This window comes from Rhineura floridana, chromosome 2 (assembly GCF_030035675.1).
Source record: "Rhineura floridana isolate rRhiFlo1 chromosome 2, rRhiFlo1.hap2, whole genome shotgun sequence".
Taxonomy (NCBI): Eukaryota; Metazoa; Chordata; class Lepidosauria; order Squamata; family Rhineuridae; genus Rhineura; species Rhineura floridana.
In genome coordinates this window covers 106653564-106677503 of record NC_084481.1, presented here as the reverse complement: position 1 = coordinate 106677503, position 23940 = coordinate 106653564, and the positions used below count along the sequence as shown (strand labels likewise).

The window sequence follows — 23940 nt, the reverse complement described above, 5'->3', positions numbered from 1 at the left end:
GGTTTTCTTATCCCCATACCACAAGGTACTCGGGCTGACCCTCAATATATAGGCAAGCCATTAAAGTCCCTAGTGAGTTCATGGCAGAGGTGAGATTCATACCAGGGATTTTCTGGCCCAGAGCTCTCACCTCTAAGCCACTGTGCACATCAGATTTCACATGTACAGCCCCAGACAAAAAGTGTAAGGCAGAATATGTATCCATTAATGCAGCAAGAAGAGGAAAAAGATCTAGTAATGACGGTTATGCACAGCTTACTGGCTGCACTGCCAGTCTGTCAGAATGCTCCATCTGCCTCTTCTTTTCATTTATAGGACTTGTTTATCAACCCAATTATTCCCATCAGAGCCTGAATATTTCACAGCCACTAGCTGTTTTAGCCTCACAACACTGGTGTGAGGAACTAGAATACTGGAATCCTCATTCTACTCATTAGATAGGCAGACGTTGAAGATACTTTCCAACATCACACCTTCTGTTTACACAAGCATCACATAAAAAGCGACATTTAGTTATGCATAACATATTTCCATATCTTTAGCGGGACCTCAGATAATTTGGTGTATTCCCACAGGAGAGAGAACAGTTATTGAATCAACTGAGAGAGATGCAACAGAAAAACATCCGTAATGTTCAACATGCAAGTCTTGAGGCACATCAGCAATGGGAAGCACTGTTTTGCCTGGCAAATTATAGGCTAATAAATCTATTGTAATATCTGGAATTGCCTGAGGAGTCTATTTATTTTTGGTAGCTTTGGCACTGCATTAGCTACTTTCCAGGCCAGATAACATACTTCAACAATTTGTTTTGTGTCCCTTTAAAATCCTTGGCTGAGAGCCAGTGTGGCGTAGTGGTTAAGGTGTTGGACTAGGGCCTGGGAGACTAGGGTTCGAATCCCCACATAGCCATGAAGCTCACTGGGTGACCTCAGGCCAGTCATTGCCTCTCAGCCTCATGAAAACCCTCTTCATAGGGTCATCATAAGTCGGAATCGACTTGAAGGCAGTACATTTACATTTAGAATCCTTGGTATGAATACCATCTGGTCATGGCAACTTACTGTTGCTTAGTATGCTAATAGGTCCCTGCTATTTTCATGCACTGATCTCTGCTTATGGGCTTCTCACAGGCATCTATTGCCCACTGTGAGAACAAAATGTTGGACTAAATGGGCATTTGGTCTGATCCAGCAGGGCTCTTATTCTGCCAGTATTTCAATTTATTTATTTAAAAGAATAGATTCTATGTATTTTTAATAATTGGAAGAGAAGCAAAGCTATAATAATTACCTTTTCTGCACTGGTCATCTGATTTTCAAATGCTCATTTAAACCATTTATTTGGCAGATTTCCTGCAATTGTCACAGACACAATCTGGCAGCCTAACCCACCTCACAGGGCTATTGTAAGGATAAAATGAGGAGGGAGGAACCATATACACCACCTTACATTCCTTGGAGGAACATAAATGTAATAAATAATTAAACAAATAAAGTGGACTGTACTCCACGAAAACTTAGGGATGTCAGAGAATTCTGATGAAAACAGTGATGGGAGCAGGAACTGCCAATGTTTGCTTCTTTGTCCCATGTCTGGAACTGAAATCAATCCAGGGAATAGGAACAGTATTTGCTGTTGTAGTTGTGCTCAGTCTGCAAACAATTGATTACACACACATATCCATTTGCATTGTGTTTCTTTTGCATTGAAATGAATGGGGTGGAATAATGTAACAATAATGTTATTTACATTATTTATGAAATTAATTACATAAATGACGTAATTTCAGTACAGCAGACAGCATGACAAATAACGTAGGTATGGCAGAAGACGAACAGCAGGGCAACGGAAATAGTGCTGCATCTGATGAACATAGGGCGTAATGGAAAATGATGCCTTCTTACATCCGTAGCCATAATATATTTGCTAGTCTTTAAGATGCCATAAGAATCTTTGTTGCTTTAGTTTCAGGAGTATTAATTATGAATCCCAAAATCTGTCATTAAATCAACATAACAAACAAAGGGAGGAAAGGAGGCTGCTATCAAACACCTAGAAGTTGTCAATTTCCTTTTTTTAAAAAACCCTTCCAGTAAAGAGTCCTTTTCTCTTTTTGGTTTCTAATAATTGATCTGAGGAAGCCATCTAGAAATGGTGTACAGATGAGAAGGAATATTCAGATTTACAATCTCCCTGGCCTACCTGCCTTGTCACCACTAGTGCCGCTCTACTAATAGCCACAGAACAATACAAACAGTATCTGTCTTTTATATTTATTTTTCTATACCAATCTCTTGTAGCTGATTTTGAATGGGCACCTTGTTCAACACTTTATCTAGTAAACTAAGCACTGAGACTTCCAGCAGAAGTCTTTTACAACAATGGCATCTCAGACTGACATCACTTGATAGTGACAAAATATCTGGGGTAAACAGTGGGCAAGTTAAGGTTGCTGTACAGTGGCAAGTAATTTCTGCAAATAATTTGTAAACTCTCTATACTATATCCCAGAGGCTACTGCTGCAGTCCTTCATGATGCAAGTGAGACTGTTCTGTTGTTCGTAACTGCAAGGGAAAGCAGGAGAATTTACCAGGCAATTTGTCTAGTCTCACACATAATCCCTGTTAAACTTCCGTGGAACTCTAGAGATCTGCAGAACAAAGTTTAGAATCGCTGTAATATATGTATAATCATGTTGATATTCAATTGCAATTTCCCTAAACTATGAGTCCCATTTCTCATAAATTGTTGACATGTTCCCAATAGGTCATATGCAGTTTCTTTGGCTGCTGCTGGTATTTCCTGTTGAGATATTTTATGGAGATCTTGAAGGGATTTTATTACAATTTTTTCCCTAGGATTTAATACAGGATCATTTTTGGTTTTCCTTATTGTGTTTTAATTTTAATTGTGTATTTTCTATTTGTTCTATACTTGTGTTGTATGTATCTATGTAAGCACTTTTAGTACATCGTGATAAATAAAGGTAATAACAATATGCATTACACAGACCAGTGTATCATTCCCATCTCTTACACTGAACTTTTGGTGGACACTGGAATGGCTAGTGTGGCCAGGTCATCAAAGGGTGACAATGCTTTCATTAATGTGTCTCTGGGACACCATGGAGGGATATGGTGAGAGAGGTTTGAGGGAGGGAGTAACAGGTGGGCTCATACACTACAAGTTCTCCAGCTCTCAGGTGCCCTTAGAAGCATTGCTTCCCTAACCTTCAGAACTCCTACAATCCTTGTAGCTCTTCTCCCCACCCTCTCACCGCCAAGAGTGAAGAAAGGCTGATGGGGACATTAGCTAAATCATGTCAGGTACCAGTTACCAAGTAAATGGAAAAAGGACTTTGAGGGGAGGACTATAGCTCATTTGAAAGAATCTGCATGGCATGGAGAAGGTCCCAGTTTCAATCCCTGAAATCTCCATGAAGGGTTGGGCATGTCCCCTGTCTGAAAATCTGAAGAGCCCTGGACAATACTGGGCTAGATCGACCAATGGTCTGACTCAGTAAAAGGCAGCTTCCTGTGACACCCTGTCAGAATGACATATTGTACAACAACAAACATATTTACTAGCTTTAAGGATTTCATTGATTCTTCTCTGTTCACCTCTCATTTGTGTACATTCATATATTCTAAAAAAATCAAATGCCACCAACTAGCCGACAAGCAAAACACATACCCCAAAAAACTAATTACATATACAATGCCAGACTGTGCAACTGAAATTCAGTTGAAGTTCCGTGTACATCTAGCTTGAAGAACTTGACCTCCAGACACCAGATTTTTCTCTGATGAACAGGTTAGACAAGATACTTTAATCCCTTGTTTGTCCTCCTTTCTGCTGAGTAGAGAAGGAAGCATTAGACCACCGTTACTCTGACAATATCAAAAGGCATTTCCCCTAATCTGCTTTAGCTAGCTGAGTGGATCATATAAAGCTCACCCTATATAATCTCTTTTCACCATCAGGAATCACAGAAGACCCAGGAAGATTAAACAAATGTGTTATTTATGTGACATGACTGCATATTTGTCTTTCTACAATAACGAAAAGAGGAGTGGACCCTTGAAGTGCCATGCCAGTGAAAAAGCCAGTAATAGAAACAGGAATGTTTTTAATAAATGCCCGACGCGTTTTGGGTACGAGTCACCCTTTGTCAAGGGCAATCTGTCACAAAAAACAAATGTACAACATTAAAAACAGTTTTCAATCATACCAAACATAATAACCTATTTAAAACATTAATCAGTTAAATATAAACGATTCCACAATTTACTGGGCAAATACTTTAGAGCTATTTGTCTCTCTTCATTCTGTATTTTCACACACCTGTGAGACAGTTGTATGGCATTTGCACCAATTTTGCTGAGTCTTTTTTATTTTTTCATTTTATATTTTTAGTAATTTTATATTGTTGGGTATTAAAGGTTCTTTTGCCCATATTCCAGAGCCATTCGTCTCTCTTCATTTTGTATTTTCATAACCTGTTACACAGTTGTATGACATTTGCACCATTTTTGCTGAGTATTTTTTCATTTTTTTTATTCTCTGGTGCATTTGCAATAGTGGTAGCCAAGTAAAAATTCTTTTGGCTGCTGGTCTATTTCAAAGTATTTTTTTTCATAAATTGTTCTTTTTCTAAGCTAGTTTTATTTTTTACATATCAGGACTTTGATATGGTTTTTACATTCATGTGTATAGTGGAATAGCTATTTTATATTTGCATTTAATTTTCCTTATATATTTTTTAGATTTGGGAAAAGATGTTGTGCCAGTATCTTGTATATTCATTCTTATTTTTTTCCCCATTTTTGTGGTATGCATCTCTATGTGCAGATTTTGCAATATATTCTACCTAAGTTGTCCCTCTCCCCTCTTTTTCCCATTTAATAGAATTCTGTAGCCAGTGTCCAGTAAATTGTGGAACCGTTTATATTTAACTGATTCATGATTTGAATAGGTTATTATGTTTGGTATGACTGAAAACTGTTTTTAATGTACATTTGTTTTCTTGTGACAGATTGCCCTTGACAAAGGGTGACTCGTACCCAAAACGTGTCGGGCATTTATTAAGAACATTCCTGTTTCTACTACTGGCTTTTTCAGTGGCTTGGCACTTTGAGGGTCCACCCCTCTTTTTGTTACTGTTGTTTCTGGGTGCCTCCCCACTCGCTTCCTTGTTTGCATATTTGTCTTTCTGCCCCTTCAACAAAATGATCCTTACTAGTCACTATAAAATGCAAGCATCCTTGTCCCCCCAGAATAAAGAAGAAACTAAGCAACACTGCCTTAGGGCTTTGAGTAGCCTTTAGGCAACGTACCCTCAGCATTCTCTCTTAAAATATGAGGGGTGCCTCAACAACTGAAAGCAGGCAAACAAGTTGGCAATTGTGGCTCCCACTCTCACTCGCCTACCCTCTCTGTCACCATAAGATGGAAACAAGTGTGGGAGAACATTGGTTGGGCTTACCTGGCTGTCCAGGTAAAGGGAGCAAGACCTGGGACTACCACATCGCACATTAAAACAAGAGAAAATGCTGCTTGACTACTGCCCAGCAATAGGACTGACAGCCACAGGTGCAGGGGAGAGGAAGCAAGATGAAGTAGGCAGGGAAGATGGGCCTAGTTGCCCTGGCCAGAGATGCCCTTAGGCATCAGGAAGTGGGGCAGTTGCCCCGGGCCCCACGCTTTGGGGGGCCCCCGCGCTTGGTGATCTGCTCACCAATCGGCTCCTCCCTCCCTCCCTGCTCCCTTCACCAGGCAGGGCACAGCACTCGCTCGCTCTCTTTCTCTCCGCCCAGGATGGGGGCTCACTTGCCTGCCCGCCCGCCCGCCAAAGCCGCCCCGCCACCACCACTCCTGCTGCAGTCAGCGAGCGGTAGCTGCCCCGGGGACAGCGAGCTGGGCCGGCAGTTCTGGGACTGGTGCCTGTGCACCTATGGCGGCAACTCGGCCAAGACCGTGACCCGGAGCAAATGTGGGGGGCCCCCAACTTTGCTTTTGCCCCGGGCCCTGCACATGCTAAGGGAGGGCCTGGCCCTGGCAACCACAACATGCTCCTACAACAATGCAAGAATAGGGAGTCTTGCTAGGGAGGAGGAAGGGAAAAGGTTTGCACATCACCAGTAAGGCCACTTATAAAATGGGCAGCAAAGTGAGTAGTTAGGAAGAATTTCACCTAAGGCAGGTAGCAACAGCAATAAGGGGTATCCCAGAAAGAGCCTGATCATGAAAATCACTAGCACCAGGCCTGCCTATAAAAACCATTAATGGTAGCTGAGAATTTGATCCTTCATGTTTGTCTGAGAGACCTCCTGGCATCTAGAACATGACCGGTTGCAAACCAATGCTCTTTTACACATTTCAAAGGACATGGACTATTTTGAAGTTACACAATATCTGTTTAAGGACCATAAACTATTACACTGCTAATAACAGCAAACGTTTCTGTCTTAAGCTGATCTGGGAACTCAAACAGTTTAGAGAGTCTGTTTAACTCCATAATAAGCACATTCCCAGAGAGTCTGATGTCCAATTATACTGTAAGAGCAGGACTCAACAGCCCAGCCTCACTGGTTAAAATGGTGGCAGTATTAATGTAAAACAAAGGATTTTTTTAAAAAAAAGTGGTGTCAAGGAAGGTGTACAGGAAAAAGTTAACTGTCTTGCTTTGCAAACCAACAAATGTTATGGAACAGAGAGGTTGAGGGAAATGCTGACTGAACATAAGCACACAAGAAGAGCCCTGCAGAATCAAGCTAATGTTCCAGCTAGTCCAGCATCCTGTTCTCACAGTGGCCAACCGGATGCCTGTGGGAAGCCCACAAGCAGAATCTGAGTGCAGCAGCAGTTTCCAGCAACTAGTATCCAGAACTGTATTGCTTCCAACAGTGGTGGTAGCACATAGCCATCATGGATCAGTATCTGATTCCTGATTGATCCATTGAGTGCCTAAGACAAATATAAACATTTCCACACATGCACCAGGAAATCCTGTGCTTCTCTCTCACAGGCAAAGCTATTTATGCCATGTTACTTCCCAGATTCCACTGAAACCCAGGAGTAGCTGGAGAGAGGGCCCCAGTTACCTGCTGTAAACACAAGCCTGATCCCCTTAACCCTTTAGATCATTGTTCTTCAACCTTGGGTCTCCAGAAATTGTTGGACTACAACTCCCATCATCCTTGGCCATTGGCTAAGCTAACTGGGGTTGATGGGAGTTGTAGTCCGACAACATCTGGGGACTAAGGTTGAAGAACAATGCTTTAGATTACTGCCACTGTTGTTCCAATACCTTGCAAGCCAAACAGAAACACTGTTCATAGTGTGGCAGTTACGCCATACTGCTGGCAGTCAACAACTCACTGTGAAACACCAACAAACAATGCTACTTTACTATGTAATAAAGTTAATTCTGCTGTAGAAATTAACATATTTTAAGACAAAGTTGGATCCAGCATTCTATACTTTGGCAAACGTAAGTGTTTCAGTCATGAGAACTTACCATACAAATCCTTTGCAGTCATTTTGGGAGCTCCATCTGCTTTGCCCATGCTGCCACTGCAAAAGAAGAAAGCAATTGTTTAGGCCAACCTAGAATTTTTCTTTAACCAAGGCCAGTGTTTAAATCAACAGCACTGATGATAACAGCTTATGAGCTAGTATGGTAAATAGGCCTAGAGGCCTGGCCAATGTTAATCATATTCAAATTTATATTACAAACTTATTCTCCTTCCCCATCTACAAATTAACAACTAATCTGAGAGATTCAACAGTTATCTAAATGTGGGATCTCTCCTACCTCTGGCTATCAGAATATTTTTCTCTAGTAAGTTCAGTGTCTGCGGTAAGGGAGATCCTGTGCTCTTATAATGTTGCTAGTATGATAGAGAGGTCATTTCCAGATGACCTATTTATTGAGCATTCATCCTAATTTGCTTGCACAAAGTTTGTGGGGAGGTCATATGAAGTTGCAAGAAGCAATTGGCAACCCACACTTTCCTGTGCATTTCCCATCCCTTTCCTTACCATAAAAACTGAGGGGGGGGGCTGAAAGTAGGCTTGTTGCACAAGAGCAGCAAACCAACTTTAATTGTGTAGCCTCAAGTTGTCAGTATGGCACTGAATCTCATCTGCAAAATAGCAGCAGTCCAAAAGCAGCCAGAGAAATCTAACAAGCTCTTTCATATGATGCCGCCTGGATTTGTTAATTACCGTCCCCTTCTGACTACAGAAGAGAATACAGGAACATATACCTGAGTCAGGTCCACAAACCCTGATTGCCACCAAAGTCCAAAGGCAATCTGCTTCCCTCCATTTATTCATCCCATGTTCACCAAAATTCTCTGCCACTGGTGGTGTACCTAAGGTGGTACCTTAGGACCAGTTCAGGGCGCCACTCAGTCCCGGGCCTCCTACCAGATGAGCAGCAGATTTGGGGGCAGTGGCAAACAGGCCTGACGTCAGTATCTGTGCCATCATGGGCATGCTGGGGTTTACAAGTGCTTATGCTGGTCACTACAGCATCCTTTTTTTAAATAATAAGAAAGGATGCTGTGGTGACCAGCATAAGCACCTGTGGATCCCAGCATGTCCCTTTTACTGTTGGGAGTGGCTGATTGGGCATTACATAATTACAAAGTCCACTTCATCAGATGCATAAATAAACATATATACCATACAAAATCACAGTTCTATATTACCACCTCCCAGCCCCTGAAAAGTTGCCATCTCTATATAGCCTTATAGCACTTTTCTTGGAAAACCCAAGTACTGAAATTAGTAAAAAAGAAAAAGCAAATGGGGAGAGACAGGACTGTAGGGCTTTCTACCCCCCCCATTTGCTTTTGCTTTTACTAAAGTTGAGGGGTGTGAGTTTGGGGGAGGGGTTGCTTAATCTTTAGGTTTTCTTACTTTGCAGAGCCTGGATAGCTGCTTGTTGATCCTTTCTGGCTCATGCTGCTTTCAAGACATTCACCTGCAACAGATAGGCACTGTTTAGTTGAGACTTAGAACCTACAAGCTTTACATTTTATTTACTTATTTGCTTTGACTACGCACAGAGAGAGAACTGAGCTGAGAGCTGAAGGGAAAAGACAGCTTTATAATTGCTGGGCTACTTCTGTCGAGGAATCTGATGAGGAGCAGCAGATTTGTTGTCTGGGAATAATATACTGTTTAGTTACATATTTGTGGAGAAACAAATTTTTTACAAAAAGCCATAAGTCTCCAGTGATCTGTATGTCCAAAAGAAAACCAAACCCTAGTAAGTGCTGTGCCGTTCCTGGAACCTCCCTCCCTCGCACACAGTATTCTTCACAGTTGCAGGTATACAGTATTTTTAAAATCCGGCAGCAACATTGTTAAGAGATAAGAAATAAGGTGGTAAATGAAAAGAGTTCATGTTCAAGTGTATTATGTTTTCCATTTGTCGTTATTGGAAGGGAAAGGGCTGTAGCTCAAGGGCAGAGCAGATGCTTTGCATGCAAACGGTCCTGGGTCCAGTCCCTGGCATTTCCAGGAAGGGCTGGGAGAGACCTCTGCCTAAAACCTTTGAGAGCCACTGACCATCAGTGTAGGCAACACTGAGCCTCAGCATAAGTCAGCTTCCTATGTTTCTGTTTTAAGCCCATATAGGAAGGTGTTCTGGTGGCTGGCTCAGATATCTCAGCTCTGAGGGCAAGAATTCCATAATCATAATTTTATGGAGTGAGGGCACCATACTTTGGCAGACCCCAAATTGTTGATGGAAATAGTATGCAGATCCTAATTACAGACAGCACATGCATATTAGCTGCAACTCCCCAGTTGACGGTACAATTTATGCAGCTTGCCCTCAGTGTAAACATGTTGGTCATAATGGTAGCCAGGATTTCAAAGGTTGTTTCCCTGCTACAACAGTGTACAAAATCAATTATGTATGTAAATGGCAGCATATTGACAGACACCATCCTCTTTCTAGCCCAGCAGTCTCAGTTGTTTTTCAAAATGATATTTTTAGAATTCAGAAGCATGTGATCTTTGGGCTCCTCCAGATGACCTATTTATTGAGCATTCATCCTTATTTGCTTGCATAAAGCTTACACAGAGGTTACACTTTATCCAGACTTCATTCATTTGGTTCTTTCTTTCTTTTTGTGGGGAGGTTATGTGACAATGAGCATTCATCCTGCATCAGTCCTAATTTGCTTGCTGGATGATTACATGTCTTTCTGTTAATAATTTGCTTATTCCACACTTTCCAAAGCATTCCCACAACAGTTTTCCTAACCACAAAACGTTTGGGGGTTTTTTAGAGATGGGCAAATGTGTCCATTTCGGTTTCTCAGTTTTCCAACCTTCTCTTCTCCCCATTTCCATATCAGTTGGTGATTTTTTTAAGTCCTCATGAAAATTCATCAACATTTTAGTGCAATTTTCTCTACAATATCTCTACATGTGTACATTTTGTATGCAGTTTTGCCTAGTATACACATTTCCAAAGCAGTTTTCTGCAATACAAAACATTCTTTTGTTATTTTCACTAATATATGCATTTGTATGCACACTTTATCCTAACTGTATGCATTTTTGCACACATTACTTGGCTGGAGAAGTGCACTGCAAAATTTAAAGACGTGCGAATTTCAAACACTGGACATGTTTCAGTTCTCCTGTTGTTTTGGAAAGGGTGAATTAGGTAAATTCATCTTGAATGCAAGCTGAATCAAATTTCTCCCCTATCCCTAGTTTCTTTTTTAAAGTGGATTTGTTGCACTAGAGTGCTTTAATCCACTATAATTATGTAAACCTACATTTCCTGGTATGTGTTTGAATCTCTCCTGCAAAATACTGACAGTCTGGAGATTACCTTTGTCATGTTTACAATAATTCTGCAAATAGCCTCTATGAAATTTAATCTAAAAATCATCTTTCTGAGGATTCAGCAGCATGTGAGCTTAGCCATATTTACAATAATGTTGAAAACAGCCCCTATGAAATTTAAGTGGGCTTTTGCGTGTGTGTGTGTGTGTGTGTGTGTGTGTGTGTGTGTGTGTGTGTGTGGTGTCCTTGAAGAAAAAAAGAAATGAGCTTAGCAATGGCAAATTTCAAGTTGCTATATTTTAAATTACATGTTAAGCAAATGTTTTTAGTAGAAGAGATTTAACAAAACAATACCACATATAAACAAATAGTAACAAGTTTATTTAAATAAAATAAATTTATTTTGCAGCACCTTAAATCAGTCCAAGACATTAATTGACTTCAAAGAAAATAAACATGAATTAGTAGAAGCCTAAAGTACAGACAGAACTATTGTTCTTTCTGAAGTGACACAAAGATGGTATGACAGATTCCCCATTGCCTATGGTCCACCTGCTATCTTCTCTGTTCACATATTTATTTTTAATCATGCTTCAAACCCCTGCAAAATCTGTTTGCCCAGTGATGATAGTGGCACAAAATAAATGAATGTTATATACCATGGTGAAAAGACGTTCAAGCCTCTCAAACCTGAATAGACCAGCAAAGGACACACAGTCCCCAATCTATAATTTATGCTGGAACCAGATGCTAAACTACCTGACACCTGTGAGACAATGCCATGCTAATTTTACTGGCTTGTTAATAGATTCAGATTGGAGAAAACTGACTAAAAACAAAGGGAAATTAATTAAAAGAACAACACTAGGAAACAATATTTTTAAAGCTAGAAACATCAAATAAGATTTCTAATTCGAGCTGCTGCATGTTTTCTAAAGATAATCAATACAAAACAAAGCAATAACAATTATATTACAAATATTGGCTCCAGCAGAGCCGTACAGCCTCCATCCTTTCCAGTTTTGAATTTTTATCCCATCATATAGAGATGGCCACCTAACATTTCTCAGAGTTAATTCCGAGATGGAGGGAAAGTTCCTGGACAGTCATTCGAAGTGGGAAGCAGCATATTCATTTATCTGTGCAACTGGTACCACATTGATCTAACCTCTAATCCAGGGGTGGGAGACCTGTGGCACTCCAGAATCCAGATGTTGCTGGAGTACAGCTCTCATCTTCCCTGAACATTGGCCATGCTGGCTGGGCCTAATAGGAGTTGGCGTCCACTCCTGCTCTAATGCCTGACTTCAACTACAAGGGCAATTAAAGGAATGGCTCAGGAAGACCAGCTTTCCCAATCCTGACATCTCAGTCTATCCTCCTGCTCTCTGTCCTGCCTAAAAAAACAGGTGCACTGCAGGGCAAATGTGGGCATGCTGCAACTGCAGGAATCAAGCATCCTTCTGCTGAAAACCGCAGCCTTTTATTGACTTTGGTGAGGCATATAGCAACACGTAATTTCACTAATCTGTAAAAAGGGTAGTATTCATAATTCAGAGGCAAGCCAAGAGCATTTCTGGAGACTGGGCCAACAAACAGGAACCTGGATGTCATACAAGAAAAAAAAAGGGTGGACCTTGCTGCAAAACTTGAAACTAGCACACCTTGTTCTTGAATGCAAATTTTTCACATTGCAGACATTCAGCAGAAGACAAACATGACACTAAAAATAATGCAGCCTAATAAGTTAAAAGCCACCAGATACTGGCAGCCAAGCCCCTTGTGTTCAACTAAAAGTAATGTGTAGGTCAGAATATGATAGATGTGCTAGACATAGGCTTAGTGAAGGTGGCGGTATTGTATCTGTATCACTATGATCAGAAAAAGATGAAAAACAACTATTTCATATTGAATGCACTCTCAGGACCTCATGATGCTATCTGTGAAGTTTTTATCTTTAGCTGCTAACCACTTGGAAACCAGAAATAAAACAGAAATGTCTACATCTAGACTAAAGATCTATCTCAGGTGTGGGGAACCTTTGGCCCTCCAGATGCTGCTGAACTGCAACACCCATCATCCGTGGCCACTGGCAATACTTACTGGGGCTGATAGGAGTTGTAGTTCAGCAACATCAGGTGGGAGAAAGGTTCCCCAGCCCTCGTCTGTCAAGCCCAGCAACCTGTTTGCAACACTAGTCAGCCAGATGCCAGGACATTAAGGCAACAATCCTCCTTATTGTTTGTCCTTAGTACTTTTGAGAAGTGCTGTAGCTAGCTGGTAGGAGACATGCCTTGCATGCAGAAGGTCCCAGGTTCAATCTCCAGTATCCCCAGGTTGGGTTGTGAAACATTCCTACCTGAAACCCTGAAGAGCCACTGCCCGCTAGTGTAGATAATACTGAGTGAGAATGAACCATATATCTGACTCTGTAAAAGGCAGTTTCCAAGGTATTCAGAGGCATTCTGCGCCTGAACATGGACTTTCAGTAGAGTTCAGTGGTGGGGGTTCTCTGGTCCTCCTGATGTAGTTGGATTCCCACATCCCCAGCCAGCATGGCCCATGGTTAAGGATGATGGGAGTTATAAACCCTCAACATCTGAAGCGCCAAAGAAGTTCTCTGTCCCTGATCTTGCTATCATTAATTACAAGACAATTTAAGGCCTTATAACAGCATAGCTTTCCCCTTCCCCAATTTGATTCAAGTTAAATCCTGTTCCCGTTTCTCATGGAACATGATTAATGTGTGATAAGTTTCTTGCTTTCCTCAACCCACTTTACCAGTCTTTTGTACTTGTGCCCTCTACCAGGTTAGCTTCCACAAACATTTCTATACCAGCCACCGTCTCCACAGAAAAACACATGAATCAAATCAAAGTTTCTGTCTTTCAGTCCAAGTACTAGAAAACAGAGATTTAACAAGAGTGCTTGTTGGGACGTCCAAGTTACTGCCAGACTGAGTAAGAATGTGCAAAAATAAGTGCTGATGCAGAATGGCTGATGAAGGGTAAAGCCAATACAATCCTGTACACGTCTGCTAAAAAGTAAACCCCAAATGGGTATAGGATTGTAAGCAACCTTAATGTATTCAAAATCAAAATTAAAACCCTGATAGTCACAAGAGTGAGGGATGCTCTTTTTGTATTTTTAACAGCATCTTATGTTTTTAACAGTGTTGTAAGTCACTTGGAGATCTTTGGGTAACAAGAAGTAACTAACAAATAAAAATAATAGTAATAGACATGTTAATAGCTGCCGCCACAGTTTACATGAAATTTTCAGAGTGCTTGGAAAGATAGGAAAGTTCATTATTATATCTGTTATGGACCAGTCCCAAACCAAAGGCACAGCCACCATGTTTTGATCGAAAGGTGAGTAAAAATAAATAAAACATAAACCTGAGCTTGCCTGAACTCCCCCCGCCAACAGATTATGAGCAGCAAACCAAAAACAAAACTTTGTTACTGCTTATGGTTTGTTTGGAGAGAAACGAACTACAAGGTCAGGTTCCAATGATATGACAAGCCAGACTCTGGCTTGTTTCATCTGTAGAGTGGGGGGAGAACTTTTGAGCAGCTCATTTTAAACTACAGTTTAATGTGATATGTGAACCAGGCCTAATATAAATAAACAGAGCTTTCACAAATGAAATAGTTATTGATGCCAAAAACATTAATACTAGTAGCACAGAAAAAAATGTGCATGATTGATGGAGCAAAAATACTCACTAGTCACTCAGCATGCTTGATTGTATAAATAACCAAAGGAAAGGACAAAAATAGTCAGTATCTAGAAATCTGTTTTGGAGGGAGAAATTGTTCCAAGAGAACAAGGATTTGGGTTCATCACACTCTCTCTCACTCTAATTCATGTTACCTGACTTCAGTTGATCCTTATCATCTGAACTTAGCCAGTCTTTCTTTATCACTATATTAGCAAAAGCCCACAGAACCCAAAATAAAGGGAAACGTAGAGCAAGTTTAAATGAAATGTGTGTGCTAATCCTGATGCAATGCTGCAGGGCTCCTTTGCTAACTATTTTGGATTTGATTTCTCTGTTACGATACTCAGTAATAAACCACTACAGTGTGTCCTTTTTAAATGAATACAGAAACCCAGGAAGAGCTGAGAGGGTGTATATATACTGTGTTCCATTTCAGCTTCCTAGTGTTCCCCACTCACACCTGTTGCGAAGCAAAAAGAAAAAGAAATCCCCATCTCAAAAGATTACCTTCTCCCTAGTTCTCGTACATACTGCAGGTGTGGGCAACTTTTGTGTGTGTTGAGGGATACATTCCCCTTGGGGTAAGCATTCTGAATTAACTACTCAGGTGTACTCAGAGATCAGATACTGTAGGTCTAGCTGGGTTTGATGGGGCTACTCTCAAGTAAATATACATAATTTTTTTAAAAAAAGTACAATAGACCAATACAGCTAATGTTCTGGAAATCAAGTAAGAGATATTGCTTTATGACTTTTGTGTGCTACATACACACTCCTGCACACATGTATACATGCATGGACTGCCTTCAAGTCAACTCTGACTTATGGCGATCCTACGAATAGGGTTTTCATGGTAAGCGGTATTCAGAGGGGGTTTACCATTGCCTTCATCTGAGGCTGAGAGGCAGTGACTGGCCCAAGGTCACCCAGTGAGCTTCATGGCTGTGTGGGGATTTGAACCCTGGTCTCCCAGGTCTAACCACTATGCCACACTGGCTCTCGTATATATGCATATATGGCTGAATTTTGTTATCAGACAGCTGTGGTAGGGGAGAGACTATTTTTACCCAAGCCATACAACCCATTCCCAGGAGTCCAGTCAGGGGCTTATAATAGCCTGTGAAAGCTTGGAGGGTTGATTAAATGGGTCTACTCTGAGTAGGACTAGCACCGAATACCACCCAATGTGTTGTTGTTTGCCAGGCAGAAGGGGAAAGTCAATTGGAGCTGCAGATTCTCACCAGTTTGGAAAAATCTTGCCTTGCAAGGCTGAAGTTAAGCAGACTAAAAAGGAGATGCCCCATATTTGCAGATATTTTTGGAAGTCTGAGCAAAAGTAAACAAATGGGCTTCACATAAAAGCTAACTGTAATTCTTTGGGATGAAAAAGGCACTGTGGAAGAAATGCCATATTGGGATAGTGTGCAACATGAGTCATTTACTTCTGCATTGAAAAACAACAACTTCGCTTTCCTTAGTCTGCCTGGGAATAAAGTAGTAGCAGTTTGGCAAAGATTTCATAAAGTTTTCCTCTTGCCCAAAACAGTTCAGGTTTGATTGTGAAGCTTTTTAGTTACCTCCCTCTGAAACTGTGACTACTGAAATCTCCCACTTCTTTTGACATACACAAGCCTATCCAATGGAACAGAGCAAAGAATTTCAGGAAAATGTGTGTATTTTGGTTGCAGGCAGAGCTCAAGGGTTGCAAAGTTAGAGAAAGAATTACAATGAAGCGGTACAAGCCTTCCTGGTGCAATTGCTCAGGACATGTATCATGAGTTTTCCTCTTCACAATCACTGTCCCTCCCCCAATCCTCTATTACTGAAGCAATTTTTACAATAATATACTGCATTTGTGCCATTGCATCTATCTGCCCATTCACTATTTTCATCTGTGTACTCATTTATTACAATTACAGTAGGGCCCCACTCATATGGCAGGTTAGGTTCCAGACCCCTGCTGAAAAGCGAAAACCGCTGAAAAGTGGATCAGCTGTAGCGCGGGGGTCTGGAACCTAACCCGCTGATCGCACCAGAGGAGGAGAAGATCAAATTTTCCCCTCCTCAGGCATGATCAGCTCGAGCGGGAGCTGTGCCAGCTGGAGTTTCTGAACCAGGCCCAAGGACAGGATAGTGTATTGGAGTTATCCAGCCTCAAGTTTACCAATACATGGACTACAGTGGTCAGGCTATCCCTGTCCAGGAACAGCTGTAGCTGGCAAACCAGATAGAGCTAGTAAAAGGCACTCCTAGCCACAGAGAACACATGGGCCTCTAGTGACAGAGATGTACCCAGGAGTACCCCCAAGCTACACACCTGCTCCTTCAAAGAGAGTGAGGCCTCATCCAGAATGTGTAACTTGCCTGACTCCTGGACATGGGAACAACCCAGCCAAGGAGTCTCCGGGCTGGTTCACACAGAGCTTTAGTGCAGGTCTGGTGCTACCCACAGCCCCTTTTAATATGAATGGATCACATAACATTGCAAGCAATCAGCAGCTAGATCGCAGTTTCCCCCTTTAAATCCATAGTATATCAATGCTCTTTTAATCCAAAAAGGGAAGGTAAAAATGACTTCAGTTCGTATCTTTGAGTGCTTGTAGACACTTTACTCCAATGCTTTTGGTGGGTGTGTCAATCGTTCCCCTCTCCATGCCCACTCCCTCCTCCTCCCTTCTTTCATTTCAGTTCCTGTTTGGCTACTGGCTCCCGTTCAGCAAGCCTGCTGAAAACTGTGCTTTATTTTTCTTTCTCACCTAATTTGAGCTCAAAAGCATAACACTGTTCAAGCAAATATTTGCATTCCAGCTGGATTGTAGCAGTGAAAATACAGATTGCACTTTATGAAACTCCGGAACAAACTGAGCATGCTCAGTTGCCAAGATAACCAGAGGAAGTGAAAATTTGACCCTAAGAGGGCATGGTCATTAGAAAGCTGCATTATTAATCCTTTCCCTTCAGTGTGAATGAAAAGCACAGGGTTTGCAGCTGGCTTTGAGCCCCCTATGTGGACTGTGCAAACAGAAAACAGAGGTAAAAGCAGTGTCTTTAATATGATATTTTGCTCCCATGTGGATAAGCCCTCCATCTTCCCAGGACTCAATCACAGTTTATTTGTCCCATCCACCATTGCATTCAGAGCTTTCACAGCCTCTCCTGTTATGGCGAAATAGAGCGGTGTGTCATCAGCATACTGATGACACCCTACTCCAAAACTCCTAACGACCACTCCCAATGGTTTCATATAGATATTAAACAACACTGGGGAGAGGTTAGCACCCTGTGGAACCCTGTAGCACAAGTGCCAGGGGACCTGGGAGTACTCACCTAGAGCTACTTTCTGAACATGGCCCTGAAGGTGAGAATGGAACTGGAATACGGTGCCTCCAGTACCCATCCCACTGAGTTGGTCCAGGAGGATACCATGGTCAGCGATATCAAAAGCCTCTGAGAGACTGAGCAGTTGCACTCCCCCGTCTCTTTCATGATAAATGTCAACAATCAGGGCAACCAAGGCTGATCCAGTTCCGAAGCCAGGTCTGAACCCAGATTGCAGTGGATCTAGATAATCATTCTCATCCAGGAATGCCTGCTGTCACTCCAGGACCACCCTCTCCACCACCTTTGCCAAGAAAGGGGTGTTGGCAACTGGTCTAAAGTGATTACACTCTATTGGGTCCAGACTAGAGTAGGCTTTTAAAGAAGTGGACACATAACCACATCTTTAACAGCAGCAGGCAACACTTCATCACACAAAGATGTTTTCACCACACCCATGACCCATTCAAACACTCTACTCTGGCTAGCTTTAATAAGCCAGGATGGACATGGAATTGATGAACAGGTGGTTGGGCACATCACTTCAAGTATCCTGTCTACATCATCAGGCTGTACAACACTGGGTTTGATGTTGTGTTGGACACCTCAGCTGGTGCTGCTATAATAGCAACATCTGAATCACTGCAGAGCCAAGCAACTTTATCCTCAATGGGTTTAGCCAGCTGATTACAGTTCCAGAGGTCCACCGCCCACCCCGGTCAGGAGTGACCAAGCTCTGGACCACATGGAACAACTCTGCCACACAGGTCCTCAAGGTTGCAATGGGGCAGTGAAGTAAGATCTCTTTGCTGCCCCCACACCCGCATGGTAGACCTGATTATGAGCCTGAACATGTGCTCAGTCAGCTCTAGAGTAAGATTTATGCCACTTACACTCCAGCTCTTACCCAGTCCATTTCATTGACCGCAGCTGCTCAGTATACCAAGGAGTGCAGTGAGCTCCACAGCACCAGAGATGGCCCTCAGGAGCTATTATGTCAATGGCCCTATGATTCTCACCATTCCATAGTGAGACTAGGATCTCAGCCGGATCACCTGTTCTATCCACTGGGGGGAAAAACCCAGAGCAGTCAGGAAACTATCAGATTCCATCAGTCTCCAGGTGTGGACCACCCCTGCTGAGGAGAATTGCCACTCTAAGTCCAAACCTCAACAGGAAGTGACCTGATCATGGCAATGGGATGATATCCACCCCACCTATCTCCAGACCATCCCCTCCCCTGGTATGCCCTGCTCTGTGTGTTGGACAGATGATAATTTGAGCCAGGCCCATGGTTGCCACAGATGCCATGAACTCCTCAGCGGTACCCAAAGAGTCCTCAGTGTAGATGTTGAAGTCACCCCAAACCACCATTCTGGATTCTTCCAACACCACACCTGAGACAACAGCCAGCTCGACCATAGAGGCTGTTTTTTTTTCCCATTAATTTTTATTCAAATTTTCAAAGACAAAAAACAAAACAAAAACAATCAAACAACAAAATAAAATGTTGACTTCCGATTTGTCGCAGATCAATTATAAGTCTACAATATATAACAATCCTATCTCTAAAATTATATTATAGAATCACTTTCCTCCAGTAGTTATCTTAATTAATCATCAAATCTCATAAACATTATTTTATTCTTTCTACAAAAAGTCAAAGAGAGGTTTCAATTCCTTGAGAGATATATCTTTCAATTTTTCTCCAAATAAACATGTCGCTTAATCCATCTGATTCAAATCTGTTAGGCCCAATAATTTCAATAGCCATTCTTCCATTATCTATATTAATTCCATCTTCCATCTTCAATAATCCTGTTAAGTCCAGTAATTTCAGTAGCCATTCTTCCATTATCAGTATCCCATAATAATCTTGTTGTCATAACCATAGTCCAAATAAACATATCGATTAATCCATCTCGTCAAATCTGTTAAGTCCAATAATTTCCATAACCATTCTTCCATTTTCAATATTAATTCCATCTTCCATCTTCAATAGTCCTGTTAAATCCAGTGGTTTCAGTATCCATTCATCCATTATGTTAAGTCCAGTGGTTTCAGTATCCATTCATCCATTATCAGTATCTTATGATGATCTTGCTGTCATAGCCATAGTCATATAACAAGAGTCTGATGGGAATTTCCCCCATCACAAATATGTCCTTGCCATCAATTCTGAATATATTACTGAAATATTGTTGTAAAGCCACATCTCTGTTCTGGGTACATCTCTGCTCTGTCACATATTTGTAGTTAATTCCATAGATTTTTTCTATGACAAGCCCCATCACATCATTCCAGTCAAGAATTCTGAATATGTTACTGAAATATTGCTGCAAAGTCATATCTCTGTTCTTCTTTTTTACAAAATGCACTGGTTCATCTCTTAAGAGTTTCTCCACTGTCACATATCTGTAGCCAACTCCATAGATTTTTTCAATGTCAAACTCCATCACATCATTCCAGTCCAGAAAATTATCCAAGGCATTGGTAACTTTACCACCAAAATCTTCATTAATTTCTTCAGAGACAACTTTGAATTCCGAACAGTAAACTTTATTTCTAAGATCTATAAACTCCAAATCTTTTTCCAATTTCACACTTGTTCCAATCTCCAGGGCTTGTGGCTTCCCTTTAATTTTTCTTTTTTCATCTCTAATCCCATCAAACACCTCTTTTACAGAATCCCCTATTTCTTTAAGCTCCTGTGTCATTTTGTTAAATTCAATTTTCATCTCCTGTCTGCCCTGTCTCAGGGTTTGTTTTGTTATCTCAGTCTCATCCATTATTTTCTGAAACATAATTTCTTCCATAGTCTCAATCACTTTCCTGGCTGCCATTCTTAAAACCACAGAAACAAAAATTATTTCAGCCACAATTGGGTTAATATTCCAGGCTGCTGATATCAGTGTAGACAGTACAGCCTGCCTTATCTCTATGTGTTCAGGAATACAAAACAAACTTAGTTCCCAACATCAAGACAATTAGTGGCGTCGTGAACAAGCAGATTCGTCAAAATGAAATAGACCAAAAAAAGTTTTTCCCCCCTCCTCAAAATAGAAATCCCTCTTCCGTTGGTATCTTTAGAATGCACCTCCAGGACAGCTTTTTGCGATAAAAGCAAAGATAAGCTTTTTCGATTTCTTTCCTCCTTAATTTCGTAAGTGAATGAGAAAAGCCATAACTCACCTAGGAATTCTTCACAGCTGATTCATTGACAAATCTCTTTTTTAACTGCACCAATTTAAACCAAGTGAAAAAAGAAAATAGAAAGAAGGATGCTGTTATAATCCGTTTTTTCTTTGAAGAAAAGATAAACGTATCGCTATAATCAGCTAGAGCTTGATGAAAGTCCGTCCGACATTGCAGTTTGAACCTTTTCTCATAAATAAATGAAATCCAGTCCTCCCCACAAAAACAGGCTTTGTGGTTAATCTCACGTTTCTCCCTGACCGGGAGAAAATCTTTTACCAGTCAAAAAAGACGTTCTGACTGATTTTGAAGCTGAAAAAGCTTCCTCTGAGACAAGAGCTCGGCTCAGAGGCAGCACAGGCAGAGCAACCCTTCCCGGAAGTCTCGACCATAGAGGCTGTTGAGCAGGAGGGTATTTAATGGTATTTGATTCATACATATTGAAATTCCTACATAGATATCCTGGGTGATAATCCTACAGATCTGAAATTTGCTGCTGCACATAAATAAATCATAATGCCAGCAAGGCAAGTTAAGAGGCATACATGATAACAACATCTGTGGATCACAATCCTAAGCATTTAAATCTGAGCCTTAATTATTGATTCAGGCTCTATACGGGCCTTCACAATGTAATCGTTTTATTAACAGGACTTACGTTCAGCTCTGCAGCAGCGCTCTTTGCAAAGCTCTGCAGCAGTGTTTATGTAGGCCAAGTGAAGAAAACGTTCAAAACGTTTATTGGGCAAAACGCATGTCAAGCAAAAATGTGACAACTGTGTAAGTAAGGGTGAAAGAAACTACTGTGTAAAATAGGGGGGGGCAAATGAAAATAAGCAGCAAAGAGAGGCTTGCTGTGGACTTCCCTACGAGGTGTGAAAAAGCAGATTCCTGTACGCTTTCCTACAATTTGGGGGACATCATGCTAGTTATTGAATAGATGTACGAAGGCCAGTAAATTCCTCTGGCTAATACTTTTAAAGCAATGGTAAGTTTTCCAAGCTTTGTGTGTGTGTTATGTGCCTTCAGGTCAGTTACAATTCATGGTGACCCTGTGAATCAAGCTTTATGTGATATTTAATATATAACATTTAAGTGGTCACACCCTCTCTGCACTACAATAGGGCCCCACTCATACAGCAGGTTAGGTTCCAGACCCACGCCAAAAAGTGAAAACCGCCAAAAAGCGGATCAGCTGTAGCACACGGGTCTGGAACCTAACCCGCTGATCACGCCGGAGGAGGAGAAGATCAGCTGTACAGCTGATCTTCCCCTCCTCCGGCGAGATCAGCTGGAGTGCGGGAGTCTGATCGCCCCGAGGAGGAAAAGATCAGCTGTAGTGCACTACAGCTGATCTTCTCCTCCTCTGGCGAGATCAGCTGGAGAGCGGGGAGCTCCAGCCCCCCTCCAGTTGATTGCCCCGCTGGCGCTGTATTAGTGGAACGCCGAGAAGCAGGGTGCCGAGAAGCGGGGCCTTACTATATAGTATCTGGTTGCATTCAGAACGTACGTTTAAAGCACTCTTATACCACTTCAGCAGTCATGGCTTCCTCCCAAAGAATCCTAGGAACTGTAGTTTGTTAAGGGTGCTGGGAATTATAGCTCTGTGAGGTGTAAACAACAGTTCCTAGGGTTTTTGAGGGGAGAACCATGGCTGTTAAAGCTGTATAAATGTTCTTTATATTTATGGTGTGGGTATTATCTGTGTCATACCACAATTCAACAAAAGTTTGGTTTATTTTTTCAAATGATGGCTTAGGTGAATGGAAGCGTGGTAAGGCTTATCTTTTTAGAGGTAGCCATTTCATTATGTTGATTAACTCTGTACACACTATTTAATTAAAACATACACACACACACACACACATATATATATATATACACATAATATGGCTCTCAGGCTTCACCTCACCTATTATTAAATGTGAAGCAACTACTAAAGTTTGTCATATGCAGAGATGCCTTGTAGACAATAATGAGCACAGGTCTGGGTTGTAATTTATCTGATTCCTGACATTATATGTAACGCTTCTAAGAGAGACTGTAGCTACAAGATAATTGCATTTCATTTTGTGTCTCTCTTGGCAAAGACATTGTGCAGAAACCCTGACTGTGTATGCATGTGGCTACTGCTAGCATGGTTTTAATTTGTTTTGGACTATCTCAAATATTTAACAAGGATCATATACTACAGTGGATTTTTCCATATCAACCTATAGGAAATCATGAAGTAAGTTTTTGTAAGAACCACTTTTAACTGCTCATTGCTTAGGCCCAGGTAATTAAGTTGGTGACTATTTTATAGCTGAAAATGTACAAAAATTCCCTTCTCCATTAACACTTTCCAACTAGTTCATTTTTAAAAGCATTTTGATCACCTACTAAAAAGGTAACGTGACTTTTCTTCCCTAACCTTCAGAAAACAGTTTGCCAAGTCTGCTTAGGAAAACATGAGACTTATTGCCCCATTATTGGGCAATAAAAAATGGCTATAACTTTTCCCCCTTTTGACAGAAGTGGATTAAATTTGCAGGAGTAATAACTTCTCAAAAGTGGATATATTCTTTCAAATTACAGGCAAATGGACCCAGGAGTTTTTGTGGCACTTTTAAATATTTTTGTAAAAAGAAGGATCTATAACTTTTGGATTTTTTGGCAGAAGCTGTAGACATTTGCAGGCATGCTAGAGGTTTCTAGGGGGATGAATCCTGCCAAATTTCAGAAGAATAGCTGCAGTGATTTACCCACAAATATAGTCATTCATAGTTCTGAGGTGAGTAAGAAAGGAATAACAACACATACTCCTATTGCTTTGTGGGCAAATGGTGTGAAATAGCAGACAAGAGAGAGGTGCTCCTAGGAAACTAGGTGACCTTAAGAT

The 23940-nt window shown here is 41.2% G+C and overlaps 1 protein-coding gene across 2 annotated transcripts in view; it reads right to left on the bottom strand.

The window, feature by feature from the left end:
* EPS8L2 (EPS8 signaling adaptor L2) overlaps nucleotides 1-23940 on the bottom strand; it is a 131058-nt gene that overhangs the window by 87130 nt on the left and 19988 nt on the right. For both annotated transcript variants that reach the window (XM_061610018.1, XM_061610019.1), the window contains exons 2-3: nucleotides 8933-8996; nucleotides 7524-7579 (exon numbers count right to left, since the gene is read on the bottom strand). In XM_061610018.1, coding sequence (XP_061466002.1) covers nucleotides 7524-7579; nucleotides 8933-8976 — 100 coding nt within the window. In that variant the 5' untranslated portion in view covers nucleotides 8977-8996. The remainder of the gene's footprint in view (nucleotides 1-7523; nucleotides 7580-8932; nucleotides 8997-23940) is intronic.